Source organism: Selaginella moellendorffii, unplaced genomic scaffold (assembly GCF_000143415.4).
Source record: "Selaginella moellendorffii unplaced genomic scaffold, v1.0 SELMOscaffold_43, whole genome shotgun sequence".
NCBI lineage: Eukaryota > Viridiplantae > Streptophyta > Lycopodiopsida > Selaginellales > Selaginellaceae > Selaginella > Selaginella moellendorffii.
In genome coordinates, this window is record NW_003314304.1 from 436472 (window position 1) to 448713 (window position 12242).

The window sequence follows — 12242 nt, forward strand, 5'->3', positions numbered from 1 at the left end:
GCTGGAGAGATCGTTAGTGGCCGCATACACAACATTGAAGCATTTGGGATCTTCATCAGCCTTCCCGAGAGCCATGTGGTAAGCTCTCTCTCTATCTTGGTTTCAAGTTCTTAGTCTGTGCTCCAGGTTGCTTGTGTCATGTCTCTGAAGTGTCTTACGATTTTATTCAAGACTTGTCAACACTTTACAAAGTCGGCCAATGGGTTCAAGTAAAGATTCTAAAGGTGAGAACGAAAGCTTTAGTAAAACCACAGGGTTATGATTTCCCTCTACAGGTTGATGCGGAAAATCTCTTGGAATGAAAGCGTCATATCTGACCCCTGAGGATGGCATCGAGCCGATGGAGGAAGAAGCTATAAATGAAGAGCCTTCGAGCACAAATGTGCTCATGGATAATGATGAGAGGGAGGAGGAGGACTACTTGGATCTGGCATCAAAACGATTCCCACAGCTATGCATGTCGATCCACTCTCAACAAAGACGTTGAGGATACAGTGCCAATTGACTTGAAAGAGCAGAGTTACTTCTTGTTTATATTCACTCTTCTCATGTCCTGCTTCTCAACAGGGAGGCTGCAGCAAAAGAGAAGTTATTACAGAAGGACCAGCCTCCAGAGACCAAGGACGACTTTTTGATTCTATTTTTCTTTAGGTGTTATAATGCAAGCTCTTTTTTATAGGGCATTGGAGAAGATAAGAAGAAATGGAAAAGATGAACATATGGATGGCTTATATCAACCTAGAGAATTCTCTTTTAGCATTTGAAGAGCAAATGGCAATCTCTTTCATAACATGCAATATAGAATTAATGGAGGATGAGTAGTTTATGTTTGTTTTTGCTGGAGTCGTAAATAGTATAAATGTGATGATCTTGGTTGACTTTGGCTTAGAAATTTCCTCAATTCAGTGTTTAATTGTTTGAAGTTTCATTGTACTTGACCTTTATGACTTGCGTTTACTAATCATAAGTCATCAGTATAGATATTACGTATGGAAACGCTGGTTGTCTACGCGCGGTGCGGGCATTTGGAGGAATCGAGAAGGATCTTTGATGCATTGCCGGCCAAGAACATCGCGTCGTGGACGGCGCTCGCGAGCGCGTATGCCGAGAGTGGGCATCCGGGCGAGGCCAAGGCAGCGTTCGATCGAATGGCGGTGCGGGACGTAGTTTCCTCCACTGCGATGGTCAAGGCGCTGGGCGATTGCGGGCGGATTGGATCGAGCAAGGCGGTGTTTGATGTGATGCCCGAGAGGAACTGCAAGACGTGGGCGACGCTGCTGCGGGGATTTGCTCGCGGCGGAGAGATTGGGCGAGCGAGAGAGGTGCTGGATCGGATGCCCGAGACGAATGTGGTAGCGTGGACGATCCTCGTGCAGGGTTTCGCGCAGCGCGGGCGAGTGGGCGATGCGAAGGCCGCGTTTGATTCCATGCCCGAGAAGAACAGCATCACTCGCGCGGTGATGCTCGTCATGTTTGCAGAGAATGGATTCGTGGAGGAGGCGGAGGATGTCTTCCAGGAGATTGTCCACCGAAACGCGATCCTCTGGGGGGCGATGCACTGGTGCTATGCCCAAAATGGGGATTTGATTCATGCCAAGAGTTTGTTTGATAGGATGCCTCTGCACAGCATACTTTCGTGGACGATTATGATCAAGTCATACGCGCAAAAAGGTGACGCTGATCAAGGAAAACAATTGTTTGAAGAAATGCCACACAGAGATCTTGTTTCATGGAACGCGATAATCGCTGTTTATGCCCAGAGAGGTCGTTTCAAAGACGCTATACGAGCGTTTTCTTTGTGTTGCTGCTGGGATTCCTATTCATGGAACACAATTCTCGTGGTATACGCTTTAGATGCAAATATTTGTGAGGCAAAGAAGACGTTTGATAGAATACCAACTTGGAATTTGGTCTCCTGGAACACAATGCTAGCAGCATATGCCCAGACCGGCCATGCGTATTCTGCGATCCAGCTCTTTTGGGCGATGTTTCTTCACGGCTTTGATCCCGACAAGGCAGCGTTTGCCATCGTTTTGACGGCGTGTAGCCATCTGGGGCTTGTCAAGGAAGCAGTAAGCTACTTCACGGCAATGAGCTTTGACAATGGATTGGACCCTTCGCAAGACCATTACACCTGCATTGTTGATGCTCTAGGACGGCTAGGGCGATTGGAAGAGGCCGAGGATGTCCTGGAGAATATGCCTTTGCCAGCTGATGGAGTTGCATGGGCAACGTTTCTTACCGCGTGTAAAAACCACGGGGAGATGAATCGAGGGATGCATGCTGCGGAATTTACGTGCCAGTCCAGCCTTGTGAGTGATGCATTGCCTTATGTGATGCTGGAGAACATCTTCAGAGCAGTTCAGACTTGATGTGTTGACCCAAACATCGATCGTTGATATCCAGCCATTCCGTGAGCCGCCCCATCCCCCATGGATGGAGAGCGGGACGCACAGAGGATTGAGCATAGGAGAGTCTTCATGAGGAGCATAGTCCTCCGCCTCTCGCGTATGAGTCCGTGGTGTCCCATGCATCTGGAATGTTAAGTGCAGTGGGTTTGCTATAGTCAGCAATGCAAGATCCAATGCTGCTGTTGTGAATTTCAGCAGCAGCACTGCGCTCCTCCTGCTCCACATCAGTGCCATGCTAGGCGTGGCAATCCAGATTCTCAAGACCATGCCGGTGAGAGTGAGCCGTGGAAGTCTCTCATGAGCTCTTGTTGAAAGTGGGAAGTAGTGGTGTGGAAAGCTTGCGTTTGAGGCGCGGGTGGAGATGGGCTCATTGCAGTAAGGTGATAATTGCCTTCCTTTTGTATCCTATCTCCCTCGTTGCCTCCCGACATGCTTCATATGTTCTCCTCTCTGTGTTCCATATGTTATCCTCTCTGCTTGCGAAGCATTGCACAGCATGTTGCTGGAGCTGAGCCTCAGCCCATTCGTTGATGGCTAGCATTTACGAAGGCTTCATTGGATGTTGATACAGAGAATTAAGTTTAAAGACAATTGGCCCACTTTTATGATGGGCTTAATCTATGTTGACTGGATTGTTCTTTGCAAAGCATGTATGCAAGGCGATTTTACAAGGAAATTTATCAAATCTTCCGCAAAGTCATTGCCATTATCTGTCAAGAACCAAATCCTTGGAGAGCTTTAGGAATTAATATATGTATAATGAAGGATAGTTAAGTAATTTGATGATGAGAAGTTTGACATATGTTATCAAACATATTATCTAGCATAGCAATCAGGGATGCTCAACATCCCAAACAATTCTCCCAATTGGAAATAAGAAATATCACAAGTGCCATTTCCTACTCATCCATTCCCTTTGAAAACTTTCTTTCTATTCTGCAGGGTGGAGTTTTATATATAATGTTGTTGTATAGGGCAATATTGCTTCTTCAATGGCAACTAGCACTTGTTCAATGTTTCGTGACCAATCTATTCCCTTCTCTTCCAATATCATGGAATATAAGTATATGAAATTTTCCAAAACTAACATATTGGAGTACAATCTTAATCATTCTTAAACTCTTAGGAATACTAGACTCAACTAGAGATATACTTCAGTTCCCTTTAATCTTCCAGTCTAGCATCATTCCAAATCCAGGATTGGTATTCAGATTAGAATATTGCTAGCCTTTTGAGACAAGTATAATAGTTGTTTTGAATCGTTAGGATCATCCTTTAGTGATTTTAATCTACATTGAGTTATAATTTAAATAGATTGCTATTTTGTCCTCTATGACATGCTAGATGGAGAAAAAGTGTTATATAAGCTCGTATTTTTAATGCATCAAGTATTCTTTACAAATCAAATATTTATTTTAATAGCTTTTTTCTGCAGGCTATTTGCAAAAGAACGCCCACAAGGTGTATGACCTGTTTAGTATTTGCACACATATCAATTTTGTTATATTTGTATTCTTTATTTTTCCACAATACCTATCTTTTATGGCTTCAGTTAAGTTATAGTCATTTACACCTTTGAGTATTTCTTCAATTTAGGCACTATATTTTTGGTTTGCTTAAGCAAACCAACATAGGATATACCTGGGTATTCTTGAATATTTTATAATTTAATTGTTGATATTTATTTAGAATAATTTTGTGTTTATAAATTAAAAACATGGTCGTCACGTTGACTACATATAGTTGACCGACGGTTTCGGCAAAAAGATGTTCTAATTTATTTTCAAAGCTTTTAAATCTGAGAACTACTAATTCAACGTTTGGACGTGTGTTTGCAGGTGTGATTTTGTGGCGAGGAAGCAGGAGCAACAGGAGCTTTTCCAGACAAGCTAACTTCTCAAGTTTAACCAGCTGCCACCTCCATTTTCCACGAACTCAAAGGGTAGAGAGCTAGCTCTTAATTTTTTTTTGGTTGTTCTCTAGGCTCCAATCTGTTAGGAGTGACTGTTATTGATCAGGCCAGGGATTTCCAACTCAAAGCTATGTTTCTCATACCTGAAAAGTGTATCCATGAAATATACATATCCTCTTGTAGTTTCTCTTCTAAATAGAAGACAAGTGCCTGAGGTTGTACATATCGAAGTACAAACCAAAGAAGCAGATCAATGGATCTCCCCGTGACGTGTCAATCAGCAGTCGAACGAGGCGAGCAGCGCATACTTGATCCTCTTCCAGTCGATCCACTTTCCTGTAACCAATGGTGCTACCGTTGCTCACCAGGTACCAGCCCAGCTCGCTGTCCCATGCCTCGACGTGATATTCCATGACCCTTTGTCCCATGTTTACTGGCTCTCGGATCTCTAGTGCGTTGAACATTGAGACCTTGCCAAGATCAAGCTCGATCCAGCCGGTCGACTCCCCTTGCATTGGAGCCCAGAAAGTTTCCATACGCTCGTCAAGTATTTGCTTCGGCCCGAACGAAGAGCTGCGAACGCTGCTTGCTGTCACGGACAAGGGATTCGCTGCTAAGTTGACGCTGAAGATGGAATCTATGGCGGAGCTAAACCGCTCCAGCGTCTGGAAGTCGGATTCGTCGATCAGTCCCGACGAGTTTGGAGGGACGTTGAGCAGGAGCAAGCAGTTCCTGGCGGATGATTTGTAGAAAACGTCGAGCAGCTGCTCCAGGGATTTTGGAGCCTCGTTCCTGTGCCAAAACCAACCGGGCCTGATGGAGATATCGCACTCCGGAGGGAGCCAGTCGGTTCCAGCACTCTCTCCAGACATCAAGTACCTGTTGATGTTGCGAATTGGATCGAGTTTCACGAGAACGAAAGTTTCATGCAAGGATGGATTTTACGTACTGGCCATCGCTCCTGCCGATCGTAATGGAAGATCTGTTCGCCATCGCCCAGCATGGTTGTCCGGCCTCGCCATACTCGTTCCCAACCCATCGGATGTCGGGGCCAGCGTCGGAAAAGATGTTGGCACCGGGTTGCAGCTGATGAATCGTGTCAAACCAGAGCTCAAAATCGTAGCTCATGTTCACTGCAGTGGGTGATTTCGCACCATCCAGCCACACCTCGGAGATCGGCCCATATCTGCACGCCAAAACAGAATGCCGCGTCAAGGCATCTGCTGCTAGAGATGAAAACTACAAAAGCCCACAAGCTCGCGAGCTCCTAATGCTAAAACCGTTTGATGGGCTGGAGCAAATGCAAACATATCACACAGTGACCATGCCACCAAGAAAAATGCGTGAAGAAGAAGCAAAGAATGTCTCACTCACCCAGTAAGAAGCTCTCGGAGCTGAGCCAAGTAGAACTCGTTGTAGAGAAGAGTGTCGCCATAGCAGCTCTCGTGCAAATCCCATGGCGAGAGGTAAAAGCCCACGTCCAATCCACGCTCCCTGGCGGCAGCCACGAACTCGGCCACCACATCCCCCTTCCCTCCTCGCCAAGAGCTGCTAGCCACGGAGAAATTGGTGTAGGCCGAGGGCCACAGGCAGAACCCGTCGTGGTGCTTGACCGTGAGGATCACGAGCTGCGCGCCCGCGGATTGGGCCGCGTCCATCCACTGCGACGCATTCAATCGCTCCGGGTTGAAGATGGAGGGCGATTCGTGGCCGGATCCACGCTCCGAGTCCGTGAATGTGTTGACGCCGAAGTGGAAGAACATCGAGAGGCGGCGCGAGTGGAACTGGAGCTGGCGCCATGAGGGAATTGGGCGGAGAGGGAGCGGTGGGGGCGAATTTAGGGCGACAGCTCTCAAGAACACTAGTATCTCGAGGAGCAAGAAAGAGAGATGGAAATTCATTGCTATAGATAATGGAGGAGAGAGCCAATCTTATAAGCCCAGTGGAGTAGAGGAATTGTCACCAGAGAGTAAAATCTTTGCTTCTTCCAGGGTGTCCTTGTTCTTGCAAGGCAAGATGGATTATCTTCTTCTTCTTAGCCGTGATCTCCAAGCTAGATTGGAATGTTCTTTCTCCGTCCAGGATTCTCAAGAGCTGTGGAGGTCGCGCCCGGATTCTCGCAAGGAATACCTCGCGAATCGCGAATGCGTGTGAGATCCAGCAAAGTTTATGGCATTGCTCTTCCCCAATTTCGTGATTTCCACAGACACCTCAGAGGATTGCTTGCTCTCCTGGGGAGCACTGCTCAAGAACTGCCGGGATCTGTCACAGGGGAGGCAAATCCACGCCCGCATTGCGCAGAGCGAGCACCGCCGCAACAAATACCTCGCGAATCTGCAAATGCGGCAGCGTCGATGACGCCCGTGCAATCTTGGAATCCATAGAGAATCCTAAGCTCTTCTCCTCCAACATCATGATCCAGGCCTACGCACAGGCGAAATATCTAAATCGAGCGCGCAGAACGTTCGATGGGATGCTCCGGCGAGATGCCTCGACGTGGAACTCGATCGTCACGGCATATGCCGAAAACGGGCATCTTGATAAAGCGCGAGAGATTTTCGAATTGGCCCCAGAGAAGAACGAGATCTCTTGGAATGTGATGATCACGCTTTGCATCCGCAGTGGAAAGATAGCTTCTGCCAAGGATTGGTATGATCAGATGCCCGTGAAGACGATCGTTGCGCAGACTGCCCTCGTCACAGCATTTGCCAGGAAAGGGCATTTGGAAGAGCCGAGGCTTTGTTTGAGAACATAAAGGAGGAGCACGATGTAGAGTCATGGGCTTTTGGCTCTCGCTGTCTACAGACAACTCCAACCGAACAGCAAATGCAGGTTGGGCAGTCTTTTTCTCTTGAGTTGATATTTGAGGTGAAAAGGCTACTGATTGCCGGAAAGCAGAAAGAGGCTTTACGGGCTGCTCAAGACGGGCAACTTTGGGGATGTGCTCTTCTTATGGCCCGGTTGTCTTGTAGCTTTGATGTATAGACCGTTAGTGATGGTCTTGTGGTTTTTAATAGTTCTACACCGACACTATAGCGGACATGGCTCAACGTCAGTTTCAACCAGGGTTTCCCCTCCGGACTCTAACTCTTCTTTATGCTGGTCAACATGCCGGAGTGTTCGTAGGGAACACTAATTCGTCGAACGTAACAGCGCCTCAACCTCAACCGGTTCCAGCGTCCGCTGTAGATGGTGCAACACAGGTGAAATACTTTTATCAAGCTACTCTTAAGGAGTGCATGTTGACTTGCAGGACGCAGTAGAAGGAATGCTCGAAGAATGGCAGGAAAACCTGGCTATAATGGCAGCTAACCGAACTAATGGGGACGAGAGAGTGATTATGCATCTTGGTGATTGTCTCTGGAGACATCGAGATGAGGTATATACATGGTCACACGTTGATGTTTCTCATAGTTTTAACTTGCAGATATGTGGAGCCCATATTTGCTATCTTGTTGCAAATGCTAGTTTTGAGCCTTTCTCCCCTTCTGCCAGACTTTGTCTTATAGGTGCCGACCATTGTAAGTATCCACGCACGTACGCTAGTCCAGAAGCTATCCAGGTAAGCCGTGTTTGTCCTCAATAACAATTGTTAACCTTTTCTTCATCAGCGAATGGAAGTGTACGAATCTGCAAGAGTGACTGGCAATTCCCAGTTTATTTTACTTCCTTTTCAGCCATACAAGCTTATTTATGCGTCGACGCTTGCTGAAGCTGGAAAGATAAACGAAGCTCTAAGGTTGGTAGTGATTTTTAACTGTATCCTTAAGGTTTCTCTTCGAAGGTATTGCCAAGCGGTGTTGAAAACATTGAAAACAGTGGGCCAAGCGTCTTCGTATCCACTCTCAGGTTTGTAATCGGACACTCGGCTTTTATACTCACTTTCCTGTTATCCAGGGAGGCTCGACGTCAATTGTGCAACGGTTTTTTGGCAATATTGGTCTACACAAGATGACAGGCCCTTCTTCCCCGAAAGCTTCTGATATGCTGATATTAATAACTGTCCCGCAACAGCTTCTAGCAGAAGCAGTGTATCACTTGCCTCGTCGGCATCAATAGAACCCATAAGTGATAATACGAGAAGATCCAACATGCCAGCGAGAAGCATTTCTGAGCCTGACTTTAGGCCTGGACAGGTAACTCGACTTGCTCTTGTGTACCTTCGATTAGAACTTGTATTCTTTCATCAGATCGTTAGTCTAGCGAAAGGAATCTTTACTTCTTTCGTGCAAAGAGCGATGGGCTTCATAAAAACACCTTCGAAGGAGGTTTGTAGAAGCTTTGGAAAGAGCGCTAGCTGATTGATGGTTAGTACGTGATGCAGGCAAAGCTTGGCGACAGCAACAAGTTTAGATACGACGAGACACTGAAGCGCAGGGTTGAAGAAGGAGCCGAGGCACAAGCGCCAGAGCTTCCGTTGGCTCCTCCTCCCACGGCAAACAAGCTCGTCTCGCGCGTGGAGGAGAACGGTCTCAGTTTTCAGGAGATGAGCCTAGATTTGCAGGAGGTGGGGGAGGAGGAAGTGGATTAGAGGAAGACCCAGCCATTGTTAGAATCTAGAAGAAATCTAGTAACGAGGTCTTTCCTAGGGGCAGGTCCTAGAGTAGCGAGCACTCCTATTTCCATGTCTCCGGAGAGACCACAGCCAACTCCGGAAAGGCCGCAACCGGTTGTGAGTAGAATCCCACCAATGGCTCCGAGCAGTAACCAGTACGCAGCTCGCGCACGTCAAAACGTTAAATCAAGGTACCGTTTTGGTCATTCCCAGCACTCCAATCTCACGAGGTTTTTGGAGATATGTCGATACATTCAACAAAGGTAGCATAACACCATCATCGGACTCTCCTCCACTGTTTGGCGCGGTGCCAAAGGCAAGCGCAAAGCCTTTGGCTCCAGCGAGATTTTTCGTGCCTGCGGCCGCTGCTGCCGCTGCTCCAGATATCAACAGCAACCATTCGGTGGATCCTTCCTCGGCACCGGCCTTTGTCCCCGACACGGCATTCTCAAACGGGAATGGACCGTTTGCAGCAGCAGCATTCGCTCAGCCGGTTGTACAGGATATGAGAAACGATCCGGGGCCAACGCCTGATCATCTCTCGAGCGGCTCTTCACCAGCAATGTTCTATTCGAATCACTATCCAGCAGCACCGTCGACCGTCTCGTTGCCGCCACCTCCAGCTCTGGAAGTCACTCCGCCAGTGATGGTCGAGCAGCAGCAGCAAAACCAACACCAGGAAAGTTCGATTCATCGGCACCACCATCAACAGTCCGGCACAGTGGGATTCGAAGCTGCCAGTTCCTCCGGAGTGTTTGGAGACGACTTGCAAGAGGTGGAATTGTAAATCACACTCCACAAGTAAGTAGTAGTGACTGTTGCTGGGTGGATTTTGGTAGAGCAGTGTAGCGAAGTAGTAGTCGTGGAAGGAGGAATTTTTTTTGGCTGGGGTGATTCTTTGGAGCCACGAGCGAAGCAGGAAGCAAGATAAATAAAATGGATCAAACAATATAATTCAGGAATTAAATTCTATAAAACAATAAAATTTAAAATGAAAACGGTAAAATATAACATAGAATATAAATAGAATCAAATAGAGTAATAAACTACAACATATGCAACATATACTCTTCAATAATAAATTTCAAGCCATGATTCTCATTATATAATCTTGTAAACAAAATTTCGATAAATACTAAAAAAATTCTAGTTATTTTTTGAAAAAACTTTGTATGGAGTCTCTTCTTGAACTATATGACAACATTAAATATCTGTACTACATTATTTAATTAATCCTGCCTAAATTCAAACAAAACTGATACAAGCTATTAGTATCATAACACTACCCTATTCTTTGTCAAGCTTGCATTTCAAATTTTCACCCTCTTAGCCTTATGGTTTTTTCTTAGGTTTTATTATTTGGGTTCTCTATGGATCACATCTTTCTCTAGCACATCCTAAACACATATCTCTCCCACACTGTTTTGGTTTGTTTATGTCCATGGTAAGTTTTTCTTTCCTCAAAACATATGGTTTTCATTATTATAAAGAATATACATTTGTATTTTAGTATTGCTTGGTGTGAGACTATATGATAGTGTAGTGTATTTACAAGAGAGTCATCCCATACTTGTCTATAAGCATGAGAGCGCATGCCTAGAAATCTCAAAATAAAAGAACAAAGATTTACAAGAAAGAGTCATCCAAAACTGGTCTATAGGTGTACAAGTGCATGCCAAAAAATCTCAAGCTTCTTTGGAGAAACTCAAGTTTGAGTTTGGCTAGGCATGAGCCCACATGCTAGCTTAAAAAAACAAGAGACCATGAAAGAGAGAGTGTTAGAAATCCTTACATTTTTAAAAAATGAATGTGAGACCATGCTTGTTCAAAGTTAAGTAACCCCCATTTCTTTGGTCATTTTACAAACTTGCACTTACCAATCTATTTCTCTTTTAATTTGACTTTGGTTTATTGTGAGCTCATATTCTTTCATCAATACATTAAATTGGTTTTTAGTGTGCAAGTGCATGCTAGAAATTCTTTGACTTCATGTGTGCTTATTTTATGCATTTTTAATTATTTTCACTATATATTTTCATGCTTTTTTTTCTCATATTCACAAAAGGAGCTTTGTTTTTTAATTTCTATTTTCTTGTCTTTTTTTTGTACTTTTGTCCTTCTATTTGTGTTTTGATATTTGTAATTTTCTTTGTTTTTCTCAAGTTGTTAAAGGAGATATAATAGAGATTTTTGGGATAATGGAGAATCAATTGCAAAAGGAAGAATGGAATCTTTAGATGCTACTTACATTTGTCACTGTGCTTCTTTAAGAGTTCGATGTGTTTTGCTTTGCATTATTAAAGTGTTTACCTTGAATTACTCCCCCCTTACAGGTGAATTGGATGTTAGTAGGGAAATACAATTGGAACACAAAGGAATAATGATGAAGATGTTATTCCACAAAAGATAGAGGCAAATATTTCTGAAGGCAAGAATATCCCTAATTCTGGTTGTTCTTCTATAGATATAAATGCTTGTAGTATATGGTATAAAGCTCTTGTGAAGATAGTGGATGCTATACACTGAGGGACTAGTTATTGTTGTAGACCCCTCAAAATGCTCTATACAACATAACTTTAGGGTGGGATTATATTAGAATCTCAATCTCTTTTTTTGTTATGTTTCAAGTAAGTTGGAAATAGGTAGTCTAGTTCAATGAAAACTATCCCAAACTCTTTTTGGTAATAGTATACCATCTACCATACTAATAATCACTTGCATTTCTTCTTCACATTATTGAAAACGAAAATATACATTTATTAGATGAGCTATTAAGAAGCAACCAAGGAAATAGAAATCAAATACTAAGGATTTAACAAGTGGAGGTCCCTCAGGGATGATGGGGAATAAAAATAATAGTTAATCGAAGCATAGACAATGATCGAAGATAAAAAAATAAAAGAATCAAGAATCTAAAAACATGTATCAACAATAACCTCGAGGACAACAACATTTAAAATGCAACCACTACTCAGCTCATACTTTTTGAACATTACCATTGACTGGAGAACGTGGATGCTCATAGTGAGGACGTGCATGAATTTATACAACACAATTAAAGGTAAGCCACAATTACTTTACAACAATTTAACACAACAAGGACTTATAAAAAGAGTAACCATAGTATGCACTTCTGTTTGATCCCGAAGTTGGCAAGCAATGGCCTTATTGAAAACTGATCAACTTTACTGAGTTGAGTATAACGTAGCAACACAAATACCAAAATTCAAGAAAATGATAACTCAAGAAAACTTTAGCACAACATTGGATGTACAAACACAACCCTGATCCACTCAAAATACAAGAGCGAGATCAGATATAACAAGTTTGCGATATCATGCTCGATTTTATTTCTCACTTGGAG

General features: G+C 44.2%; 2 protein-coding genes and 1 pseudogene across 2 annotated transcripts; 2 read left to right on the forward strand and 1 right to left on the reverse strand.

Moving 5' to 3' along the window:
* The first annotated feature begins 989 nt into the window (after positions 1–989).
* On the forward strand, positions 990–2372 carry LOC112349820 (pentatricopeptide repeat-containing protein At4g02750-like). The gene has a single exon (XM_024684935.1). The coding sequence runs from the start codon at positions 990–992 to the stop codon at positions 2370–2372; it is 1383 nt and encodes a 460-aa protein (XP_024540703.1).
* Positions 2373–4437: 2065 nt separating this feature from the next.
* On the reverse strand, positions 4438–6654 carry LOC9649621 (alpha-L-fucosidase 1). The gene is made up of 3 exons (XM_002980036.2): positions 5698–6654; positions 5273–5509; positions 4438–5202 (listed from the first exon to the last, which is right to left on the reverse strand). Exons 1-3 carry the CDS (start codon positions 6222–6224, stop codon positions 4515–4517), a joined length of 1452 nt encoding a protein of 483 aa, XP_002980082.1. The 5' UTR covers positions 6225–6654; the 3' UTR covers positions 4438–4514.
* Positions 6340–9665, forward strand: LOC9647076 (annotated as a pseudogene).
* The last annotated feature ends 2577 nt before the right edge of the window (positions 9666–12242 follow it).

Bases quoted from the DNA above. Each gene is read 5' to 3' on its own strand.
- LOC112349820 (XM_024684935.1), top strand. From the start codon at position 990: ATGGAAACGCTGGTTGTCTACGCGCGGTGCGGGCATTTGGAGGAATCG.
- LOC9649621 (XM_002980036.2), bottom strand. From the start codon at position 6,224: ATGAATTTCCATCTCTCTTTCTTGCTCCTCGAGATACTAGTGTTCTTG. The intron at 5,510-5,697 runs GTGAGTGAGACA...TTTGGCGTGCAG, and splicing joins CTCCGAGAGCTTCTTACTGG to ATATGGGCCGATCTCCGAGG. The intron at 5,203-5,272 runs GTACGTAAAATC...CAACATCAACAG, and splicing joins ATCGGCAGGAGCGATGGCCA to GTACTTGATGTCTGGAGAGA.